This window comes from Mirounga angustirostris, unplaced genomic scaffold (genome assembly GCF_029215605.1).
Source record: "Mirounga angustirostris isolate CCGP_5_RB_7025 unplaced genomic scaffold, mMirAng1.0.hap1 SCAF_7, whole genome shotgun sequence".
Taxonomy (NCBI): domain Eukaryota; kingdom Metazoa; phylum Chordata; class Mammalia; order Carnivora; family Phocidae; genus Mirounga; species Mirounga angustirostris.
Genome location: NW_026991715.1, coordinates 89,558,096 through 89,582,484, shown reverse-complemented (window position 1 = coordinate 89,582,484; position 24,389 = coordinate 89,558,096). Strand labels below are relative to the sequence as shown.

The 24,389-nt window shown below is 50.6% G+C and overlaps 2 protein-coding genes across 14 annotated transcripts; one reads left to right on the top strand and one right to left on the bottom strand.

The window, feature by feature from the left end:
• Positions 1–567: 567 nt before the first annotated feature.
• PRELID1 (PRELI domain containing 1) lies at positions 568–3,776 on the top strand. Of its 2 annotated transcripts, none has more exons than XM_045900429.3 (5): positions 568–708; positions 1,288–1,513; positions 2,750–2,863; positions 2,978–3,056; positions 3,281–3,776. In XM_045900429.3, the coding sequence occupies exons 1-5, from the start codon at positions 617–619 to the stop codon at positions 3,427–3,429; spliced, it is 660 nt and encodes a 219-aa protein (XP_045756385.1). In that variant the 5' UTR covers positions 568–616; the 3' UTR covers positions 3,430–3,776. The 2 variants fall into 2 exon arrangements, with proteins under 2 accessions (XP_045756385.1, XP_064452587.1); XM_064596517.1 differs by having other exon boundaries at positions 617–834.
• On the bottom strand, positions 1,663–23,529 carry MXD3 (MAX dimerization protein 3). Of its 12 annotated transcripts, XR_010413187.1 has the most exons (7): positions 8,018–23,464; positions 7,631–7,736; positions 6,981–7,010; positions 6,735–6,849; positions 4,578–4,785; positions 4,294–4,503; positions 2,460–2,595 (listed from the first exon to the last, which is right to left on the bottom strand). XR_010413187.1 is itself a non-coding variant. In XM_064596514.1 (6 exons), exons 1-6 carry the CDS (start codon positions 8,085–8,087, stop codon positions 2,410–2,412), a joined length of 999 nt encoding a protein of 332 aa, XP_064452584.1. In that variant the 5' UTR covers positions 8,088–23,497; the 3' UTR covers positions 1,663–2,409. The 12 variants fall into 12 exon arrangements, 11 of the variants coding, with proteins under 11 accessions (XP_064452584.1, XP_064452580.1, XP_064452585.1 ...); XM_064596514.1 differs by having other exon boundaries at positions 1,663–2,595; positions 4,294–4,785; positions 8,018–23,497; XM_054513309.2 differs by lacking the exon at positions 2,460–2,595 and having other exon boundaries at positions 4,241–4,503; positions 8,018–23,462.
• Between the last annotated feature and the right edge of the window lie 860 nt (positions 23,530–24,389).

Below are 24,389 nucleotides of genomic sequence, written 5' to 3'. Positions count from 1 at the left end.
AGCGGGGGCGGGAGGCAAACCCGGATCTCCGCTCGGGCAGGCAGCGCCCAAGCCTCAGCTCCCGACCCCAAAGGGCCAACCTACGACTGGAGACGCCGCGTCGGCTGGAGCTCCGGCAGCGTCCGCGTCTGCCCCGCTCCTCGGCCCCAGGCGCTGCTGCTCCTTTGAATAGCCCAGGACTCAGGGCGGCCTGGGAGCGCGCGCGGCAGCGCCCTCAACGGCGCCGCATGCCGCCGCCCAGCTCGCTCGCAGGCCTTAGGCGTCGCTCCGCCACGGACTCCCCACGGAACCTAGGGGCCCCTTCAACCTGGGTCCGACCCGCAGCGCCGCGACTCCCGCGGGGGAGGGGGGGGCGGTGTAAAGGGCGAGGGGCGGGGCCGCAGGGTCACGTGCGCGGGCGCCGGAAGTGGTGGGGACAGCGCTGCAGCGCCGGAAGTTGCGCGCGCGGCCCGACAACTCCTCATGGCGGCGGCGGCGGCAGCTTGGGTGCAGCGCGGTGGTGACTGAGCTGCGAGCCTGGCGGGCGTGCGCCGAGCCTTGGTCCGGACTCCGCGTGCCCCCCCGGGCATCGCACCCCTGATGCTGCGCGGTTGCTGAGTCCGCCGCGGCCGGGACGATGGTGAAGTATTTCCTGGGCCAGAGCGTGCTCCGGAGTTCCTGGGACCAAGTGTTCGCTGCCTTTTGGCAGCGGTACCCGAATCCCTATAGGTACGTGGCCCTGGAAAGAGCAGTCCTCCCCCCCTCGCTGTTTGGAGATCGAAGTGTGGGGCCGGGAGAGACTCGACATCGAGTCCGAGGTAGGGCATCGTCGGAACCGTTGTGGCCTTCTTTAGGGTAAGAAGACCCCATCCGAAAAGTGGCCAGGCCAGGCCTGCAAGGTAGTGGAAGGAGGCCGGGCCTGGGCGGTGGTTTACTTGAGGCTCTAGTCCAAGGTTCTCTCTTTTCGGGGTGGTGAGACAGGAAGAGGCGGCGGCACAGCAGTTGGGAGGGATCTTGGGGTTGGAAGTCCCGGCGCTGGCCTACTCCTCTGCCTGTGGCGGTTCTCCACTGGGGTAATAAATCATGAGGTCCAGTCCCCGCTGGAATCGGTCAGCAAGAGGGCGGGAGTTGGATTTTGCCCTCGGATAGTCGCAAGGGACTCTAGTTGAGGTGTGAGCCACACTACTTAGCGGTGCAAGCTTGGGGAAGGCATGGCCATTCTGGGCGGGGAGGCTCCATAGGGGAACCCCAACAGGCAGTCTTTCAGCGGCATGCCCCCGAGGGTCACCTTCATTCTGATACTTGCAGCAAACATGTCTTGACGGAAGACATAGTGCACCGGGAGGTGACCCCTGACCAGAAACTCCTGTCCCGGCGTCTCCTGACCAAGACCAACAGGATGCCCCGCTGGGCCGAGCGACTGTTTCCTGCCAATGTTGCTCACTCGGTGTACATCCTGGAGGATTCTATTGTGGACCCGCAGAACCAGACCATGACCACCTTCACTTGGAACATCAACCACGCCCGGCTGATGGTGAGACTACTCTCCCCGTTGGTCCCCCAAAAGTAGCTCCAGGTACATGTGGCTAGGAAGCCATGAAGGGGCTTCTGTTGTCTGAAGCAGATTTGGGTTACTGGGGAGTGCTAGATCTAGAGTGTAAACTCAGATGATTTTTTTCAGCCAGTTAGTTTTTTAACTCATTCATACTGTGGGGGAGGGGTACTTGTTTTACAGAGTTGTCCCAAGTACTAAATACAGAGCACCCTCACTGTGCCTGGCACACACAGAGTGTGCGCCCACAGAAGTGATGCTGAGGGAAGGAGGCAGTGATTTTTCAAACCGGAGTCTATCAAGCCATAAGCAGTTTGTTTGTTTGTGCCTCAGAGGGGAGAGGATCTGGGCCCCTTACCCCATGATGATTAAAGGAGTTCCACTTTATCTGTCTTACATAATGGGTTTTCACCTAAGATTTTGGAAGGAGAGATTCGTATACCTTTTGATTTCTTGCCTATAAGAGAGCTGGAAAACCCTTGGTTAAAGGAACATCCTACAGTATCTTCTCACATGTGAATACTCTAAAAGTTTTCAGAGAGCTCTCATTCTTTTTCTCAGCTAACTTCTTCACAGTGGCTCTGGGAGCTAGGTATTACTCTCTATTGTGCAAAGAGGGAAGTGAGGTTCTGAGAGAGGAAGTGCCCTGCAAGGTCACAGAGTGAGCGAGCACCTTGATGTTCTGCCCCAGAGTTTTCCGAAGGCTTCACAGCTGACTACCCTGAGGGCGTAATCTATTTTTATAAATTACGAAGATAGTGATCCAGCTGTGAGACATGTCTTTTAAGTGTTGCTCTTGGAAGTACTGGGTCACTCGTCAGATAATGAGAGCTGTGACGCTTGCCAGGTTTCCATTTTCATTTCGCCTGCCAGGGAGCTCAGGCCCTGCAGTGGGTGGAAGGCAGGCTAAAAGCACTGCACAGAAAGCCTTCAGACAAAGTCCAGGGCCAGGTTAGAGCTGGCACACACTCTACTGATCTCGAGTCTATATGCCTTTTAGTTGAAAGGGTCAGAGGAGAGGTTTGAGACAGCAGAATGGCCTTTTTTATGTTCTTGCTCTCTTCCTGAAATGAAGGTTGGGAATACAGTAAGGGAAGGAAGTGAATTTTCACCTGATTGCCCTACCCTGTGAAAAAGAGGCAGGGGATCCAACTTATGTGCAAATTGATAAAGTGAAAGACTCCCACGCGATTGTGGTTGGCCTGACTCCCTGCACAGGTGGTGGAGGAACGATGTGTTTACTGTGTGAACTCTGATAACAGCGGCTGGACCGAAATCCGCCGGGAAGCCTGGGTCTCCTCTAGCTTATTTGGTGTCTCCAGAGCTGTCCAGGTGAGCAGTGTTGTGGGGGTGCTGGGGCTTTGGGGCCCCAAGCATTTGGTATGGAGGCTGGGCTAGGGGTCAGTGGGAAGCTCAGAATCTTTCCCCCTTTTCTTCTTTTGCCAGGAATTTGGTCTTGCCCGGTTCAAAAGCAACGTGACCAAGACTATGAAGGGCTTTGAGTACATCTTGGCCAAGCTGCAAGGTGAGGGGCTCTGGGCACAAAAAGAGGCCCTAGTGGCCCTGCCGGGTGTGGAGTCCACAGCCGTCACCACCCCACTCTAAGCCTGGGACCCATCATCAGTACCCTGGGGCAAATGGCACCCTTCGGACAGCGCCTGGCCCAAAGACGGGGAGTGTCAGGGAGGAGGGGTGTTGAGGTGGGTCGTCTTGGTGTCTTCTGAAGCCAGCCCCTGCCCTTTGCTGCAGGGGAGGCCCCTTCCAAAACCCTCGTTGAGACAGCCAAGGAAGCCAAGGAGAAGGCCAAGGAGACGGCACTGGCAGCTACAGAGAAGGCCAAGGACCTGGCCAGCAAGGCGGCCAGCAAGCAGCAGCAACAGCGGCAGCACTTCGTGTAGCCAGCCCGGGCTCCGGGGCGGTGGGACACCTGACGGCCCGGCTCCAGTCCCTCTGCCCTTCCTGCTCGTACTTTACTAGTAAAACTCAACTTCCAGCCCTTTCTGCTCTCTTGGGGGGGAGGGGGGTTGGGGCCGGGTGTCCTGTTCCGCGTGGAGCCGGGGGGCCAAGGACAGGCCCAGGGAGGGGCGGTGGCTCGCTCGGGGGCACAGTGTGCAGGGGGAGGAAGCCTAGACTGTAAGCTCCGCGAGGGCAGGGGCCTTTGTTGTGTTCTATGATGTGTTCCGGGTGCCTGGAACTGCGTCTAGCACATAACAGGCACTCAATAAATAATTCTTGGAGGCAGAAAGCTTTAGTTAGAATCTTGACTGCACGCTTTCCTGGCTTTGGGCCTCAGGCAAGTCTCGTACTCAGCCTCAGTGCCACCTGTGAAGCGGGGCCAGGCAGCCCCCAGCTGTGAGGCGTGGAGGGACACTGCCTGGTACCGTGAGCAAATGGTGTCGGTCACGGCTATGATCTCATTTCCTCTTTTCCAGTTTGTCCGTGCCTGGGAGTTCCCCATTTTCATCAGGCAAGACCACGGACAGGAAGTTAGCAAAGATGCGTAAATTTAATGCGAATACTGTCCAGTCTCTGGGGGCCTTCTCTAGGAATGAACGTGAGGGCCCAAGAGTCTTCTGCTCCCCTTGGGGACAGCAGAGCCAAGTGCTACAAGAAAGGCCTGGAAGGGTGGCCCGGGCGCAAGCTGCCTGCCCTGCAGGCCGCGGAGGAAGCACAGGCGAGCCCTCCCCCAGGAGGACCGGCCGGCAGCCAGCGGTGGGGGTAGGGGGACGGGGGGGACGGGGGGGGGCAGGGGGGGCAGGCACCTGTTCCCACGGAAGGGTCCTTTCAGTCCGTCGCAGGCAGCCCCTGAGGCTTGCGGCGGGTTCCGGCCTCGAGCGGAGGGCAGCGTGCGGGGGCTCACAGCCAGCTGCTGCCGCCGTGGGAGTAGCTGTGCTCCCGGCCCGCGCCGAAGCCCCGCAGCAGCTCAGCCTCGGCCCCGGACGCCAGGCTCTCCACGTCCACGTCCGCTTCCTCTGCACAGGGAGGCCGCCGGTTAGGGGCCACGGCCCGCTCAGCCCACACGACCCCTTGGCTTCGGGGCACTCACCTCGGTCCGAGTCCGAGCGCTCGGAAGAGAGGCCCGAAGAGTCCAGGCCGTCTGCCCGCGGCCCCGCCGGCCCCCGGAGCCGCTCCAGCTGCCGCCGCAGGCTCTGCCGCTTGCTGCGCAGCTTCTCCTTGAGCCGCCGCGCCCGCTGCTCCTGCGCCTCCAGCTTCTGTGGGTCCCAAGGGGGCGAGGTCCCGGGCTCAGCACAGCACTGCCAGCGACGGCCCGGCCATTGGTCACCGCCTGCTCCAGACCGCATCTGGGCCCCAGGGGCCTGCTGCTACATCCTCGGGGAAGCCAGCCTCCCTGCCCTCCGGCTCACGTAAATGCCCCAGGAGCATGCTGCGTTGATGGGCTGGGGACGGCGCCACAATCTCAAAGGCCGTCAGAGCCTAGTCAAGGGACGTGGGTCTGTCTGCTGCAGGCAGCAGGGACAGGGGAGGCCTGTGGCATGGCGGGGAGCGCGCACTACAGCTCAAGGGGGCGGCCCCCCCAGGTTCTAGCCGGGTCCAGCCACATGCACACGGGCCTGGTGCTGCCACGTGGCCCAATTTAAGAAAAGCTAGAAGTCAGACTTTTTCATGTCAAATGTCCTTTTACGTGCTGCCAGCTAATTTAAGTTTTTAGAAAACTACAGACCAAACAAAGCCTACCGGTTTGTAACTCCTGGTCAACCTCCCAGGAGCCCTGGAGCTTTAGTATTAATCCCCCTCCGGCCCTGCCAGCCTGGGGTCCAGGGACTGGAGGGCCAAGGGTTCTCCCACCAGAGCCCTTGCGGGCAGAAGCCTGCATTCAGTCAACAAGAAAGGGAGAACTGAGCAAGGGGACATTTGTACTGGGTGTAGAAGGATGAGTAAGCTGTCTATGCAAAGATGGGGCAAAAAGCAGCATCCAAGCAGAGGGACACTGGGAAGGTCATGGAGAATTCAGCTTTTCTGGTAGGGCATGGGAAGATAGGAGACCAAAAGCAGACCAGTGGCAACGCCTGGGCTGTGAAGGGCCTACAGTTTTACGGGAAGGAAGGAACTGAGACTGTCCTGTCAGGAGCCATGGAAGGTTTCCAGCAGGAAACAGACCTGGACAGATCTATGTGCCCCAAATTATGTTCCAGGGCAAGTTGGACGACAGCCCACAGGAGGCCAGGGAGTCCAGGAGAGGGGTGATAGGGCTTTGAGGAAGGAGCAATCCCCAGGTCCTGCCCATGGGCCAGCCAGCACCCAAGGGGCACACATCATCCCTCCCAAGAACCAGGCCAGGTAAGCTCCATGTGAGAAACGGGCCTGCTACCAAGCCAGGGTGTTCTTCAGCACAAGGAGGGGACGTGGGCACCATGGGGCAAAGCTCACAGTCCCCGCACTGTGATTTATTTGCTGCATAGCGTATGGACTATCTACCACAACACCTGGTGCCTAGAACAGGTGCTCAATAAACACTTGTTGAAGGAAACAGCAAGTCAGGGGACTTGGGCCTGGGTTATGACTCTGCCTCTCATTAGCTGTGCTGCTCAGTCCTTGGCCTGGCTGTGCCCCCATTTCTTCCTCTGCGAAAAGGGCCAGGAGGGCAGGAAAAGGCCTCTATGGTTTCTGAGGCCACTTCTAGGGCTGCTGCCCCCCTCCCCCCAATCTGAGTCTGCTACCCCACTCCTGTCCACTAGGGGGCACTGAGCTTAGCCCAGGTAGCAGAAGGGTGCTGGGAGGAGGGGTGACTGGCTTCCCTCTCCTGGCCTCTGGAACTGCCTCCCCAAATGGCTTCAGAATAGATAGCTCAGAACAGGAGGCCTTGGGGGGATGGGAGAGGGAAACCTCTGCAGCCTTAGGGACCCTGACACATGACACATCAGAATGTTTTCAACAGCCATGTCCCTCTGTACAGAGGGGGAAACCAAGTCCAGAGAGGCTGAGTGACTTGCCAGTTAGTACTGAATTGATAATAGCTATAATAACCATGAACGTTTACTGGGCAAAGTGACTCAAGCCTCAGGACAGTCCTCTTGAGTGGTCTTCTGCTTTTCTTCCTACTTAGCACAAATGGAAGCTAAAAGCACAGAGAACTGCTGGGCTATGACCTCGGGCCTCTCCCCCAGTTCCACTCAGCGCCTTCCTACTATACCGCTCACAGCTTCTGGCAGGCTGGCCGCAGGGCGCAGTGGCAGCTCCTTACCTGGATGTGCGTCCTGGCCCAGCGCAGAAGGCTCAATGTGGTGTAGCGGGCACAGTCAGGCCCCAGGGGCATCTGCTGTTTTAGCTGCTCTAGGCACCGCTTCAGCTGGGCCCTCCTGCGGGGGAAGGAGTCTGGAGGGCAGTGCCAGCCCAGCCTTGCTGGCCAGAGGGACAGCAGGGGAGGGAAGGCCAGAGGAAGATGATGGTTCCTGGGGCCCAGTGCTGTCAGGGCAAAGCTGGGACTCACCTGCGTTTCTCCAGCTCGTTGTGCACAGACCTGCCAATGCCAGGGAGGATGAGGGGGCGTCAGCTACTACCCACACCCCCAGTCCCAGGGGCTTAAAATCCACTATAGATGTGGGCTCCAAACTAGCCTAATGCGGGGACCTTGTGCCAGCCTTGAGCATTGGAGTCCGCAGGAAGAGGCAGAGACCCTGGGCCAAATGCCGAGAGGCCTGCCCAGGTGGTTGTGGGGTCCAAACGAGGCCCCCTACCAGCGGTCAGGAAGGGCTTCCTGGACAGAGGTGACAGTTGAGCTGGGCCAGAAACATGCTACCCAAAGTGGGGTTAAAAGTGGAGGGATTAGCATGTGCAAAGGGTGGAGAAAAAGAGAAAAGTCTGCGAGGGAAATCGAGTAGAGATGCGGACTGCAAGAGTGTGAGTGGAAGGAGGACCCTAAAGTCTCTTGTTTATAGTTTCTGACACATCAGGGGTGCTCAAGAAACAGTCCCTGAATGAACAGAGGGGAGTGATGAGATGGCAGGAGAGGTCTGAATTGCCTCCAGAGTAGGGGACCTGGCCCAGAAGATACAAGCAACAAGGAGGAAGTGGGCAAAGGTGAGGCCCCATGAGGGATGGCACCCATCCCCCCCCCCCACCATCCTCAGCCCTCCTCACCGCCCACTGTCCAGCGCGCCAGAAGCTTGGGGGGATCGCTTCCTCCTCCTGTAGACTGGGCCTGGATTGCGGTGCGGGCACAGGGACGCGTAGCCATGCTCAGCTTCTGCCAGATAGAGCCCCAGCCCACTTCAGGCTGGGGCTGGTCCCAGCAGGCGCCCCTGGCAAGGCACGGTCAGGGAAGGGCTTTTGGCGCCAGGGCCATTTTCCCAACCCCTCCCAGTCCGACAGCCCGGGGATCCCTCCCCCGCCAACAAGTTGAGGGCGGGGTGCCCCGGGGCTACTGCCTAAAGCAATGCATGCATCCTTCTTGTTGGGAGCCAAATCCAGCCCAGGCCTGTGTCAGCGAGGTTGCCGTCTGGAGTCTGGCCAAGAGTTCTTCCTCACCTCTCTCACGGCGCTCTAGGAACTCGGCCGCCTGCAGCAGGACCTGGATATTGCTGGCCACGGGTTCCATGTCGGCGACAGCTGGCGGCCGGCGGGCCTAAGGTGCTGGCCGGAAGAGCGGCTGCACCACTTTTGTTACAATGTAACTGACACGGTGCAACAAACACAGGGGCCCGGCCCCGCCCCTGGGACACCCCGCCCCCCGGGACGGCCCAGCCCTTGGCCCCGCCCCCCTGAAAAGGGACCAGGGAACAGCAGACCACCTCCACGAGCCCGCCCCCACTCACACTCCCGGGGCTGCTAAGGGCGCCGATTCCAGGCCCAGTCTTTGAGTGAATCCCCGGGCTGAAGGGGGCCACGTCTTGCCCATTTCGCTCAACGACCCCGCACCGACTGCTTAGTATATCAGGGCCCCAGTTTCTAGCCCCAAGCTGATAGCGAAGGCTCTGCACCTAAAATGGTACTCTGGGGGCCCTGGGTGTCCGGGAGGCCCCAGCTCGGTCGCTGCACGTGGGCGCCGCAGAGGCGGGGCCGGCGGGCACTCTCGCCCATTTGCCCGCTGCCTCCTGCGGCTCGCTGCCGTCACCTTCGGGGCGGGGCCGGCGAGCTTCTGAAGCACTATTGGCGGCGTGCAGCCCCGCCCTCTCCCTCCGCTGGTCAACATGTTCAGGCGGGAAAAGGAGCAGGTTTCAAATTTGAAAACCCGGGCAATCGGGGCGGGGTTGGGCGACGTTGGGCGGGGAACGGAGCTGCAGTGCGCAGGCGCCAGGGGGAGGGGGGCACAGATCCAGCTCCTATGCTTAAGGGTCCGTGCCCTCGCTGGCCTGCCATCTGCACCCCTACGCCCCCGCTGGGCCGCAGCTTCCTGTTGTGGCGAAGGGGAATAGTCTCCTGGCTCCTCCTCGTCTGCAGGGAAGCTACTGTTGCTACGAAACTGTCAGTAGGGTACCGATTTCCCAAGCCAAGCCATACTCTGGAAGCAGGCGAACTAGCTTGCTAGGGAGCCCTGGGTTCTGGAGCCCACGGAGCTGGGTTCCTCTCCTGTGCCCGCTTCTTCTCAACTGTGTGGCTCGGGAAGTGACCTCCCTCCTCTATGTTCAGGAAGCCCTGTGAGGACAGCAGTGTCGCAGGACCAGAGCCCTTGCCCATCTGTGCCCAGTACGTTGCAGCTCCTGACTTCTGAGGCCAGTGCAACCAGACGCAGGTTTCTTCCTCCCACAGAACCCCTGGCTGCCTGAGTCCAGGAGCACTTCTTTAACATGACTTTTTAGCCTCCCAAAGGAGTATATGCAGTGCCTTCTAAGGGCAGCACCAGTAGGTGTAGCTACACCTGCGGGAACAGTGAGTCTAAGGGTGGAGACAGGAAGATGAAAGCAGCTGTTACAGGGTGGAGCATTACAGCCAGGCTGGGGCTGAGTGTGAAATGGCTAAGAGGGCCTAGATTCTGTATGAAGAGACAGTCCTGGGAAACACATGATATACGGCAGTCAGAGAAACCAAAGGTCTTTTTCCCCTGAGGACTAAAAGTCACTCCCAGAGGAACCACTGATATGCTCCACCAACTGCTGCCTGGAACTGTCCACCCATTCACCCATCGATTCGCTCACAAGGTATTAGCAGAGTAGGTCCTGGACGGCAGGCTCTGTGCCTAGGACTGGAGAATACAAAATGGGAACAACCAGATAGGGTTCCTGCCTTCGCAGAGCTCACGGGGCGGGGGGGGAGTGACACAATAATCGCACAACAGTCACAGTTTTGCCAGGTCCTCATAGGAAAAGACACAACATGAAGGCAAGCCCTAAGGAGCATCTGTCCAAATCAGGGAAGTGTGGGAAGGTTTTGCTGGGGAAGTGGATGAACAGGTATCTCTGTATAGGAGGTCTGTAGGAGAACTGCAGACTTAACAGGCGCCAAGGCCTGAGGCTGAAAAGAACGGAGGCGGACCAAAAGAAGGTGGACGTGGCTGGCAACACAGAGAGCAAAGAACACAGTGCAGGCTGATGCTGGAGAGGCGGACGAGGCCCACAACAGGCTGATTGGTCCTCCACACCTCCACCCACAATCAGTTACGTTTGAAGAAAGGACGGCGCAAGGCTTGTGAATGAATTCCCAAGTGTATTTCACTGAAGTCAGCACCCACACCGTGCAGGCGCAAACCTACTCTTCAGACATCTGCGACCCAGGGGGCCCGGCCAAGAGGGATTCTGAAGGAGGCGAGCTCCCAGCAGCAGAAGGGAGCAAGGCACACTTGAAGAGCTAGAGACGCTCCGACTGGAAGTTGTGGAAGTGAGAGGGCGGCTGCAAGAGCACCAGAGCGGCCACACCGAGAAGTGGACTTCATTGTGGGAGCTGCCGCAGGCAGGCCTGGGGCTGGGACCAGCATGGAGAAGGGTCACCTGGGCCTCAAGGTCTCCTGTGGATATGGTCAGGGCTACCAGCCAGGGGGACAGGAAGCACCACCTCCCAGGAAGCAGGGCAGGTGGGGAGGATGGACGAAGATGTGTCTTTTTCCTCTATCTACTTGTAAGTTTTTATCTTTGGTTTTCAGCTGTTGCCTTGCTTTGTGTTTGTCTTGTTTAGAATGTTGTGAGTTTCTGTAAAGTTTTTCAGTCTTTATTTCTTCAAATATTTCTTCCTGCCCTATTTTCTTCCTCTTTTTTTTTTTTTTTAAGATTTTATTTATTTATTTGAGACAGAGAGAATGAGAGAGAGAGCACATGAGAGGTGGGAGGGTCAGAGGGAGAAGCAGACTCCCTGCCGAGCGGGGAGCCCGATGCGGGACTCGATCCAGGGACTCCAGGATCATGACCTGAGCCGAAGGCAGTCGCTTAACCAACTGAGCCACCCAGGCGCCCTATTTTCTTCCTCTTCTTACTCTGATCCCAATTTCAGGTACCCTTCCCAGTCTGAGAATACATCAATGCTAAGCGATGTTGTTCATGTTTTCAGGTGGTGGTTTTTTAATCTCTCTGCTTCAGTGTGGATAAGTTCTATTTACTTGTCTTCAAGTTCGCTTATTCTTTCTTCTGTGAAGTCCAACTTGGTGTTTAGCCCATCCACTGTGGTTTTTATTTTAACCACTGTGTTTTTCAGATCTAGAATTTCCATTTGGTCTTCTTAAAAAAGTTTTCCATCCATATCCCAGACTATCTCATGGCCTCATGTATTAATTTCCTAGGCTCATAACAAAGTACTATAAAATGAATGGCTTAAAAAAACAAATGTAGTCTACAACAGTGCTGGAGGCCAGAAGTCCAAACTCGGGGCTGAGCAAGATTAGTCCATCTGGCGGTTCTGCGAGACAGTCTGTTCCAGGCCTCTCTCCTCATTGCTGGTGGCTGCCAGTAACCCTTGCCAGTCCTCAGCTTGTACATGTATCACTTCAATCTCTGCCTCTAGCTTCACAAGGCGTTCTCCCCTGTGTCTCTCTGGGTCCAAATTTCCCTTTCTTGTAAGGATACCAGTCACTGGATTAGGGCCCAATATTAGGACCTCATGTTAACTTACCTAATTACATCCGTGAAAGACTATTTCCAAATTAGGTCACATTTAGAAGTTCTGGATAAATACTCTTCAACTCATTATACCCTTCTCTCTCCCAGTTATTATTCTTTTCCCATTAATTATTTTATATATTTATAATAGTTTATGTCCTTATCTGCTAATTCCAGTAACTTGGGGTGTTTTTTTTTTTTTTTTTTTTTGGTGGAACGTCTATTGTTTTAAAAATATTTATTTATTGGGGCGCCTGGGTGGCTCAGTCGTTTTAAGCAACTGCCTTTTCTCAGGTCATGATCCCAGGGTCCTGGGATTAAGCCCTGCATTGGGCTCCCTGCTTGGCAGGAAGCTTGCTTCTCCCTCTCCCACTACCCCCTGCTTGTGTTCCCTCTCTTGCTGTCTCACTCTCTGTCAAATAAATAAATAAAAATCTTTAAAAAGATTTGAGAGAGGGCGCCTGGGTGGCTCAGATGGTTAAGCATCTGCCTTCGGCTCAGGTCATGATCCCAGGGTCCTGGGATTGAGTCCCACATCGGGCTCCTGGCTCAGCGGGGAGCCTGCTTCTCCCTCTGACCCTCTCCCCTCTCATGCTGTTTCTCTCTCGCTTGCTCTCTAAAAAATAAATAAAATCTTAAAAAAAAAAAAAAGATTTGAGAGAGAGAGCACGTGCATGCGAGCAGGGGGAAGGGCAAAGGGAGAGAATCTCAAGCAGACTCCCTGCTGAGTGTGGAGCCTGGCGTGGGGCTCCATTCTACAACCCATGAGATCATGACCTGAGCTGAAACCAAGAGCTGGATGCTTAAGTGAGCCCCCCGGGCGCCCTTGGGACTTCTACTGTGTTTTCTCTTGACTGTAAGACATGAAAGAAAGAAAACGTGCTTTATAATTTTTTATTCTAGAACATAAAAGGGAGTAAAAAGAGAATATAACTATGTCAAAGTGTGTGTGTGCGTGTGTGTATTTGTTTCATTTATTTTCCTGAGAGACCAAGCAAGTCCTTACCTATCTGGCAGTTAGAACAAAGGGCTTATGATTTGGATTCCTCTTGAGTAGAGATTCGTGAGGAATTCAGCCAAATGTACATTAAGAGTGAACACAGTCACTTCTTAAACCAACTGCAAGTTCAGGGGATTCCTAAAACAATGGCTGGGGATGATTTGCTAGGACTCAGAGAACCCACTCAAAGCTAAAATATATACTGCATACACTGTATTATACAACTTCTTACAGGGAAGGGATACAGATTAAGACTGGCCAAGGAAAGAAGCTCATGAGTCTGGGGAACTAGGAGATGCAGGACTGCCACTATTCTCTCTCCCCGTGCATTTAGGACATGTTACTTTCCCGGTATCGATGTGTGACAATTATACAGAGTACCAAGTACTAGGGAAGCTATTCCAAGACTCAGTACTCAGTTTTCAGAGCTCTATTACATGGGCATGATTAATTGAGTGCCGATGTGGTTGATCTTAAGTCTCCACTGGACTGATGTCATGTGACCTAAAGCCCACCTTAAATCACACAGTCATTCACTGGCTAACCCAAGGCCTCTGGGCAAACAAAGATCATCTTCCAAGAGCTGAGGGCAGAAGACAGAGGCCTCTTTTGTGAAGTTAAATGCCACCACTGCCTTTGGTCAAGACTCTTACCACAAAATAATCATATTCCCTAATATTTGGAGGGGCTAGTGTGGAAGTAGGGATAGATTTAAAGAAACAACTAATGTAAAGCCTATAAAGCAAGTACATACATTTTCTTATTTTTGTCCTAATTATTTATTTCCCCCTTTGTACCTTATGATAAGCTGGTGCAGAGGTATTCAGCTTAGAAATTAGCTGACACTGGGGCACCTGGGTGGTTCAGTTGGTTAAGCATCCGACTCTTGATTTCAGCTCAGATCATAATCTCAGGGTCATGGGATCAAGCCCCATGTCAGACTCCTTGTTCAGCGGGGAGTCTGCTAGAGATTGTCTCTCTCCCTGTCCCTCTGCCTGGCTCCCCGTCCCTCCTCACACACTCTATCTTAAATTAATTAGTTAATTTTAAAAAGAAATTAGCTGATGGTGAGGTGAGGTAAATCCAGTGCTTTCTCAGGATAGTCATTTTCCATCTGTGTTACTTCCCAAGGAGGCTTAAAAAAAAAAAAAAAAGATTTTATTTATTTATGGGAGAGAGAGAAACAGAGCAAGCCGGGGAAGGAGCAGAGGGAGAGGGACAAGCAGACTCCCCACCTAGCGTGGAGCCTGACTCAGGGCTTGATCTCAGGACCCCGAGGTCATGACCTGAGCCGAAACCAAGAGTCCAGTGCTTAACCAACTGAGCCACCCAGGTGCTCCCTGAGGGGGCTTGGACCCCACTTCCCAGTCCATCTGACTGTGAACACCAGCACTGTAGCAAGGCCGGTATTACACCGTACCGCAGTGTGCCAGGAGATGTGTTCTGCAAAGCTCTGGCACATTACTAGAGTCCCACTCGGTCATTAACAACTGTCCAGGCCATCATCACACTGTGTGACTTAAACGTCCCCCAGAGTGATGCCATTCAGGTTTGCAGACTCCCAGTTTTTTTTAGGTTCCAAAAGCAAGAGTGGTCTCACAGCAACAGGAATCTCTGCCCTTTCAGGCACCTGGTGTCACTGAACGAGAGGAGACAACATCTGGCTTGGAGTCCCTCTCCAGGCCCCAGTGCCAGCCACACTGCCATGCTCTCACCGCATACGCCACTCACTCATTCCTCAACCCTCAGCTACCATTCCTCCTCTTCTCCATCTAGACCCTAACTTTTCTACTTTTGGAAGGGGTGTTAGGTTTGGCCACTGTGTTGGTCCAGGTTGCCAACAGAAATACTGGTCTAGCATATGCCCCACTCAGGCCTCTTCCACTGGGATGGGGCGGGGACGGCAGGAGGATTACTGGGTGCAGAACTAAGGTGAGCTGTCCAGACCATTCTGCGATATAGCTGCATTCAGTGGCAGCCCCAATTCTGCCAGATGGGGTGAAGGCACAACCTACCCCAGCAGATCCTTAGGAATTCTGACATAAAGGTTTAAAGGTATAGTTTCTTACTTAGAAGCTTCTGGCACCTGTAGTTGCAGCCCTGGTCCTGGGACCACTGCCTCAGGTAGGACAAAGGAAGTTGAGGTGATGTGGGGAAAAAAGAGAAAAGTATAGTGATACCAACCAGCATCCCTCCCATCGCTTCTTCTCCAAACCCACCCGCCCCCACCCCCGAAAAAGCAGAGGGATCTGTCTGTGGGGACCTTCTCTTGGCCTCATGTTGAGTGTGAGCACACACTCACGGACGTGTGTAAGCCAGCCCTTCATGCCTTTATTTCCCTGTTTAAAAATATATATATATATTTCAACTGCCTGTTCCAATTCTCCATCAAACCATTCCTCTGAAAATTATATCCCTCTGTCCACTGTTGAACATTATGGGCTATAAAGTGTGTTCCTTGGTCTGAAGATATGTGACCTGACAATATATTTCTAGTATCTTCTGTTCCAGTCCTTTTATTGTACCCTCAACATTTATATCTACCACGGAATAGGCTATGCCCAGTCCGGAGTAACTGTATGTTCCTGTCAGGATCCATTTGTACCACAACCCCCCCTTCCCGTCAGGTTTACCAGCACCAATCTGATTGGCCAGATACATGTGGCCGCTGTCTGTAAGTCAGTAAAAACCCAAACACAGGGGCTTTTATGATTGTTCAGTTCTTCCATCATTGCTAGAAAAACAGCATACAATTCAGCCCACTGAACTGATTTGTTTTGACCTTCCTCATCAGAGTAGTGGACTTCTAAAGAGGAAACTGTCCATTTACTGTGGAACTGCCCTCCAGAAACCAACTATTTTGTTGGTCAATGGAAAGCTTTTCATGGGACACTGCCGAGTGACTCAGTAGCCATAGGACCCAACAGCTACTCAGGTGGTTCCAGAGCCAGACTTTGGGGAAAAGAGGCTCCTACTCATGAGTACTTTCTCTCACTCTCCTGGTGGTCTGTTCCTGTATAAACCATTTCCATTTTATGATGGAATACTTCTGGGCATTACCCTCCCCGTTAAAGCATTTCCCCAACGTCACCCAAGGTATTGTGGGTAGTTCAGGTCTCAACGTTATTTTATGTCCTTCAATCACAGGGAAAATCTCAAAGTCCTATTTCTCAAATGGGAATTTTCTGGTCGCAAATCCCATCAATTGCCACTAGGTGGCACTCACAGGCTTTCACCATAAATTCCAGGAGGCTGCATATTCCAGGGGCTGTGGTGTAGCAAACTAACAACCTGAATGAGCTCCTGCAATCTCACCCATTCCCATCTAGCATGTCCAATCAATACTGGTGGAAGGGCAGATCACCATGCCTTCTGTTCTAGAGCACAGGCAGAGCAGATCTAGCATACTTCTTTTAAAGGCCCTCAGGATTTCTGGGCTGTTTGGTCCACACTCAAAGTCTGTTGTTTAGTGTCGCCACCCTCAGGAATTATCTTAGCTACACCTTCTGCATAACTAGCAGCTTCTACATCAGCACTTGCTGCTTCACCTGGTATTTTTAGGTTCTGGAGACGGTTTCCTTTCTTAAACCTCAAGAACCACCTTCGCCAGCTTCGAACTTTTCTTCTGCAGTTCCCTCACCCCTTTCCGCCTGCAAAGAGTTGAAGAGAGTGAGGGCCTACCTCTCATTTAGGCTTTGGCTTAAGGGTATGTGATGGCTGGTTTGATCTTCTATGCAGACCACTCAAACTTTCTTCATATCAGTAATAAGGCTGTTTCACTTTCTTATCATGTGTGTATTCACTGGAGTAGCACTTTCAATTTCCTTCAAGAACTTTCCTTTGCATTTACAACTTGGCTGACTGCTCAGCACACAAGGCCTAGCTTTCAGCACATCTTCTGCACTCAGTTTAATCATTTCTAGCTTTTGATTTAAAGTGAGAAATGTGAGACTCTTCCTTTCACTTAAACACTCAGAGGCCACTGCAGAATTAATTGGCCTAATCTCAATACTGTCGTGTCCGTGGGAATAGGGAGGCCCAAGGAGAGGGGGAGAGACAGGCAGTCGGTTGAGCAGTCAGAACACACATATATACCAATGAAGTTCACCGTCTTATATTGGCATAGTTCTCGGTGCCCCCAAAACAATTACAATAGTGACATCAGAGATCTCTGAGTACAAATCACTGTAACAAATACGTTGATAATGAAAAAAACTAGAAATATTGCGAGAATTACCAAAATGTGACGCAGAGACAGAAAGTGAGCAAACACTGCTGGAAAAATCGCCCCAACAGACCTGCTCAACACAGGGTTGCCACACACCTTCAATTTCTAAAAAATACAGTATCTGCAAAGCACAATAAAGTGAAGCACAGTAAAATGAGGTATGCCTATACAAACTCAACCACCAACAACACTATTCCTTGGAGAAGCCTACCTGCTCATCCCGAGAAAACGTCAGGGAACCAAGGATTCCACCAGTGACGTGAAAAGCTTCACTGTGTTTTTGAATTTGTAAAATTATTCTGATATGCAGTGCTATTCGGCATGCTTTCTCTACAGAGGTGAAACAAGACTTGTTCTTTAACAAAACGGAGAGACTTCCCTGGACAGTTCACAAATTTGACCTTGGCACTGAGGCTAGGGCTTGGTAAAGCCTCAGGGGTCACAGTTTTTACAACTTCTATCCTGCCAGAAGTATGTTTAAGGTCTTCGGTTTGCATTCAAGGTCTCCATTTTGCATTCAGGACCTAAGCGCTATCATGCTGGCTGCTACCAGGTTTCATAGACGGAACCTTTAACTAGATGGGCATCATCTTCCTTGAGATCCCCAAGTTTGCCAATGTGTATGACTTGCCAGGAAGCAATCGCTTTACAGCCCGTAGGCTTGGACTTCACGGGCCATCAAACGAGCAATAGGCAGGCTCCCTTGAGCACTCTGCAGCACCTTTTCCACAGGTGTTCAGAGAGCAGTGAATGGCCCTAAGTGAGGGACACACAGCTGGGCACAGGCAGGGTCACAGGTCAGCTTATCTAGCAACACCCTGGTAGCAAGGAGGGTGGACTCTGAGCCAATGCAAAGAGTGACAGCGCCATGGGAAGTAAAGCCACTTGTTTGGCAGTTCCTCAAACAGTTCAACATAGAATTACCGTGTGACTCAGCAGTTCTACTCCAGGGTATATCCAAAAGAACTGAAGGCACTTGTCCCCGTGTTCATAGCAGCATTATTCACACTAGCCAAAGGTACAAGGAACCCAAGTGTCCATCAGCAGATGAATAAGCTGCGGTATATCCATATGATGAAATATTGTTTGGCCATACTACACTGATACATGATAACCTTGATGACACTGAAACCCTAACCCTAACCTTGAAAACATTACATTCAGTGAAATAAGCCAGACACAAAAGGACAAATATTACTTGATTGCACTAATATTTGAGGTATCTAGAATAGGCAAATTCAGAGACAAGAGTGGAATAGGGGTGACCAGGGGCTTTGGGGAGGAAGCAATGGGAGTCAGTGTTTAGCGAGTAGAGTTTCAGTTGGGGAAGATGAAAAAGTCCTGGACACGGATGGTGGTGATGGCTGCATAACACTGTGAATATATTTAATGTCACCGAGCTTACACTTAAAAATGGTCAAAATGGTCAATTTTGCATACAATATGCATACAATTTATATTTTACAAAAACAATTTTTTTGGTAAAAAAAAATTTAAAGCACGGTAACGTGGTGAAGACAGTTTAACATTTAACCACTATTCTGGGTAGTTTTATAAACAAGGCAGGTCAATATGTCATATTTTCAAATATCATCATCATCTTAGTAAGACCTCCTAATGATTTGTTAGCCTATAATCTATATGATCTCCCAATGTCTATTTTTCCTTAATAATGACTGATTTAATTCAGCTAGAACAAGGTATCAAATAGTGCTTCATTCCTTGGGGCACCTGGGTGGCTCAGTCGGTTAAGCGTCTGCCTTCGGCTCAGGTCATGATCTCTCAGGATCCTGGGATTAAGCCCCATGTCATTGGGCTCTCTGCTCAACGGGGAGCCTGCTTCTCCCTCTCCTTCTGCCTGCCACTCCCCCTGCTTATGCACATACTCACACTCTCTCTCTCTTTCAAATAAATAAATAAAATCTTAAAAAGACCAAACAAACAAAAAAGAAAAGTGCTTCATTCCATTTTGTACATGTATAACCTGGTAAACTAAAGATTAGAGATGAATCAAGAAAGCACTTTCTCGTGTGCCTCTCAGAAAAAAAACATTAAAAAATACGTTATATGGGACGGCTGGGTGGCTCAGTTGGTTAAGTGTCTGCCTTCAGCTCAGGTCATGACCTCAGGGTCCTGGGATCAAGCCCTGTGTTGGGCTCTCCTGCTTCTCCCTCTCCCTCTGTGCTTGTGCATGCATGCACATGCTCTCTCTCAAATAAATAAAAATATTTTTTAAAAAAATGAAAATGAAAAATACCAGCTATGTATGTTATGCATAAAGTTATTCAGAATAACAACAGTACTCAAAAACAAATAACCTCAATTGGTTTTTATCAATCACAAACCACAAAAAGGGAGTATGAAGTCCCTGGACAACAGAATAAGGCTGATCTAATATAGACACATCAAGTTCTACCTCTGAAAACTAATTACACAATTTCAATGCACAAGCCTACCTACAGAAATCAACTACATTTCACACTACAAAGAAAAGCTCAACTGATTGCCAGAATATAGGCCAGACTTCAATGAAAGGCACGAGCACTTATGTCTCTCTTCAAAAAACCTATTAAACTCATTAAAAAAGAACACACAAATGATATGTTCAGACCCCACAATTTTGAGAGAAATTTCTAGAAGTCAGGTACATATTGACAGAAAAGCTTAAGCAGAAAACAAAACAAAACCACCAAAAACAACAACAACAACAAAAAACCCAGAACACCCACATCTACAGGATGAAACTGTTTGGAGATTAAGCACAATGCCTGGGAGGATACACAGGAAGTGACTCCACTAGACAGCACTCAAGGAAATAAGAACTAAAATAAGACAGTTTTTCATCTCTGTGGTCTGGGGATGTGAGCATGTAAGTTCCCCTAGAGATGGTGGGTGAGCTGATCCTGGGGCAGATCAGAGGAAGTCAAGTCTTAAACATTCCAGGAGAGTAGAGGACATGGCACTGGAAAATTCTGGGAGAATTCCAACTAGACCTGAGGATGGTAGCTCTGTTGATGGAGATGAAATGGGATGGAGCATCAGTGGTCAGAAATGGGAACAAAAGCAGAAGCAGAAACGCAGGCAGGGCTCCTGCCCTTGCACACCTAGGAGGGCTCACAGGAGAACCAGGCAGCTGCAAGAAGCGAACGGTCTCCCCAGGCTGCAAAATGCAATGGGGCCCTAGAGCTAATAGCAGGACTGTAGTACTCTGAAAGCTCGGCTATGCTTTTTCTCCTTTCAAATAGGGCTTGAACTTTTCTGAGTGAAGAATTAGGTCCCAGTGGGTAATGTAAATTACTCTATAGTTAACTAGGTTTAAAAAAAAAAAAATCAATTTCTAAGGAAAGTGGTATTTTCATTAAATAATTGAAGTCTCTCATGCATCAGTCAGAAACTGAGCTAGGTGTGGGTAAGAGGCCAGCCCATGTATTCACCAAGCAAAGATTTGTTTTTCTCTCCCGTTAATGAAGTGTTCAGCACCAGGAGCATGGGGCTGGCAGGACGACTGCTGGCCAGCAACGACTTCTACCTTCTGCTTGCCCATCCTTAGCGTGAGATGTCTGTCCAAACATTAGCTGGACACTCCTGGAATGAGGACAGCTAGGACAGAAGAGTGTGCTTCAGGCTGAGCCAGCCCTTTCAAAGAACTTTCTAGAAGTGCCACCTGATGACTCCTATTAACTTCTCCTAACCACCATTAGCAAGAGAGCTGGAGAAGGCCACCCCAAATTAAATCTGGGTTTTAACAGGAGGAAAAGGTAGGTATTAAATATTAAATATTGGGGAGACAAGCAGCAGTCCCAATTGAGAACATATGAATCTGTGGCTACTTTTTTTTTTAGATAGAAAATCTTTTGTTTGGAGGTGACATACAATTTTTTAAAATCTTAAAGATACAATTGCTCATATATTTGATCTGATTACAAAGGAAGCTGTTGGATTCCAACTAATTCAAAATAAAATTTTCCTTTTTTTTAAGAGGGATCAGAAAATATAACAAGATTTAATAAGTAAACTAGATTTGGTTAAAAATGCAACCAAATAATTGGAATACAAGTCATGAAAAGTACTCAGAAATCTTTAGATAGAAAACTACAAATTTATTGTGATGCAAAAATAATTTGTATATGTGGACAGGTTTTTTTTTTTTTTTAAGATTTTTATTTTTTTATTTGACAGAGAGAGAGACAGCGTGAGAGGGAACACAAGCAGGGAGAGTGGGAGAGGGAGAAGCAGGCTTCCTGCAGAGCGGGGAGCCCGATGCGGGGCTCGATCCCAGGGCCCCGGGATCATGACCCAAGCCGAAGGCAGACGCTTAACGACTGAGCCACCCAGGTGCCCCTATGTGGATAGTTTATAATACTGAATGAAAAGAATTAACATGAGAATAATCTGTAATCATGGTAACAGCTAAAACTTACTGAGTGCTCCGTGTATGGCACAAATTACACTCTGGGGGCGCCTGGGTGGCTCAGTCGGTTAAGCGTTCGACTCTTGATCAGGTCCTGATCTCAGAGTCGTGAGATCGAGCCCCATTTGGGCTTCGCGCTGAGCCTGCTTAAGATTTTCTCTCTCCCTCTCCCTCTGTCCCTCCCCATGCCACCTCCTTGCCCCCCACTCTCTCTAAAAAAAAAAAAGAAATTACACTCTGTTTAATGGGTTCATGTAGGCATGTGACTCTCAGCAGTTTTGAGACAGACATTAACATGATCCCCAATTTAAGAGGACACTGAGACACAGAAGGAACTGAATTTACCCTTTTCCTAACATCTACAAAGAGATGAAGGATGCAAGCACAGCTGACAAGCCACAGCACTGTCACTAATACCAATTTATCTAAAATTCCTCATAACCACCCCCTCCCAGTTTTATAGCGCTATAACTGACATTCAGTATTATGTAGGTTTTTTTCTTGACGGTGTGCTCGTGAAGGAGCGGTGTGGGGGTGTTTGGGTGAGTGGGACAGGTTGAGGCAGATGGTTAAAGTTCTTTTTTTTTTTTTTTAAGATTTTTATTTATTTGTCAGAGAGAGAGCGAGTGAGCACAAGCAGGGGGAGCAGCAGAGGGAGATGGAGAAGCAGACTCCCCACTGAGCAGGGAGCCCGATGTGGGACTCGATCCCAGGACCCTGGGATCATGACCTGAGCCGAAGGCAGACGTTTAACGACTGAGCCACCCAGGCATCCCAATGGTTAAAGTTCTTACCGTAGTTATTTTAGAGCTGGGAGGAAGAGGAGCTGAGGCCACACCAGTGTTCAGAGTTTAGATTCTAGCAAAACAAGGCAGCTGTGCCTGGAAAGAGAGGTCAGCCCCGGAAGAATTGCTCCAAATCCGAAGGACAAAGAATGGAAGACCCAAGCAGGGTGTGTGGCCACTGGGGTCTGCGGGGTTGGGGGGTGGGGGGAGCAGACGTCCAGAAAAGGAGGCAAAGACAATGAGATAGGGCTTTAGAAAGAAGTGAGGATTGTATACGGGGGAAAAATCCAAGGGAAACGAGAGGCAAGTGTCTGTGGCACCTGCCCAGCTGACGGAGCAAGAGACTCTAGACCCCGTGAGGTTGAGCCCCATGTTGGGTGTAGAGATGGCGTAAAAAAAAAATGAGGCAAGTGTCAACTTAAGAAAAAGTTCAAAGCTGCCGACTGGGGTGCTGTAATTGGGGCGCTCTACCTGGGCTGACAGTGCAATACATTTGCATAATAATGATCATTTACTTAGCTAAAAAGAGGGACCCAATCCTATTCCGAGGCTGCAGAGAAGGTGGGATGTAAAAGAGCTAAATCTCAAGTGTCATACAAAGAAATACATACATAATGCTAAAAACTTACAAATCAAGATAAAACCATATAATTTAGAAATACAAAATAACTGCTAGGAGTAAGAGCTGACAGAGCTGAAAATCACTGCTCCCAAATCACAAAAGAGTGGTCATTTTTATTGTTGCTATGAGCCTTTGGTATATGATTTTTAAATTACGACATACAATGTCTGCTGCATTAAAAAAAAAAAAACAACAGAACGGATACTACCTATAAATTATTTCGACGAACCCACACAATTATTTGTTTTTAGCAAGGCCTTTTCTTTCCTTGGTGAAAAGCTAAGTTCATAATTAAGTTTCTACTTTGAAAGAGTCTCATCCTTCTTCAGAGTCATGAACATTCCCAGGGCATGATTCTCTCATGTCTGTGGGGGGATGATACCCTCTCACTTAAATCATGAGCTGGCTTATTTAAGGGAACTTGCATTGCCGAGCGTATTTTGGGCGATATTAAATTTGTTCTCAAATGATGTGCAGGGATGAATAGAAACTGAAGCAATTCATGTCATGGCGTTAAGAATTAGAGCACACCTGGCACCTGGCTGGCTCAGTCGGGGGAGCATGTGACTCTTGATCTCGGGGTTGTGAGTTTGAGCCCCATGTTGTTTGGAGATTATTTAAAGACTTTTTTAATTTATTTATTTGACACAGAGAGAGAGAGAGTGAGAGAGAGAGCACAAGCAGGGGGAGAGGCAGGCAGGCAGGCAGAGGGAGAGGGAAAAGCAGGCTCCCTGCAGAGCAAGGAGCCCGATGCGGTGCTCGATGCGGTGCTCGATGCGGTGCTCGATCCCAGGACCCTGGGGTAATGACCTGAGCTGAAGGCAGATGCTTAACTGACTGAGCCACCCAGGCACCCCTGGAGATTATTTAAATAAGTAAAACTTTAAAAAAAAAATTTTTTTTTTTAAAGATTTTATTTATTTGACAGACAGAGACACAGCGAGAGAGGGAATACAAGCAGGGGGAGTGGGAGAGGGAGAAGCAGGCTTCCCGCCGAGCAGGGAGCCCGATGTGGGGCTCGATCCCAGGACCCGGAATCATGACCTGAGCCGAAGGCAGACCTTAACGACTGAGCCACCCAGGCACCCCTAAAAAAATGTTTTAAAAAGGAATTAGACCACACCCTAGAAACAGCTATTTTGGGGTGCCTGGGTGGCCCAGTCATTAAATGTCTGCCTTCAGCTCAGGTCATGGTCCCAGGGTCCTGGGATCGAGCCCCACATCGGGCTCCCTGCTCCACAGGAAAGCTGCTTCTCCCTCTCCCACTCCCCCTGCTTGTGTTCCCTCTCTCACTGTCTCTCTCTCTGTCAAATAAATAAACAAAATCTTAAAAAAAAAAAAAAAAAAAGCTGTTTTTGCATTCTAGGTTTCAACAGCTATAAGCAGATTTAAGAGGGAGGCTCCTTATCAAAATCCTGAATCAGATAGCTCAAGGCTGCAGAGGGAAAAAGTAAGCAAGGGCTTGTTTAAAATTTAGCTCCAACTCACACCTTTGGGGCATCCAATACATCCTGAGGCAAAACTGGCAAGCTCCCCCTTGGATGAAGCTCCCTTTAAGGGTGGCCATTCTCTGGGAAACTGAGAGGCTGCTAACAGTGGGTCTCTGAGATACAGAATAGGAGATTAAAACTCAAACTGGATTCTATTCTCAGTTTGGGAATTTTCTTACTAAATGATTCTAATTATGACTTTGAGTATCAGTAGGAACAAGCTGCTGAGAGGCACTTTCTAGGGGTTATAGCGCCCGTTCCCATCCTCAAGTGGAGACTGGCTAAGATGAATGGTTGGTGCTCTAGGGTTTCAATATTGTGCTTGCCTGCTTTCTGGGCAAG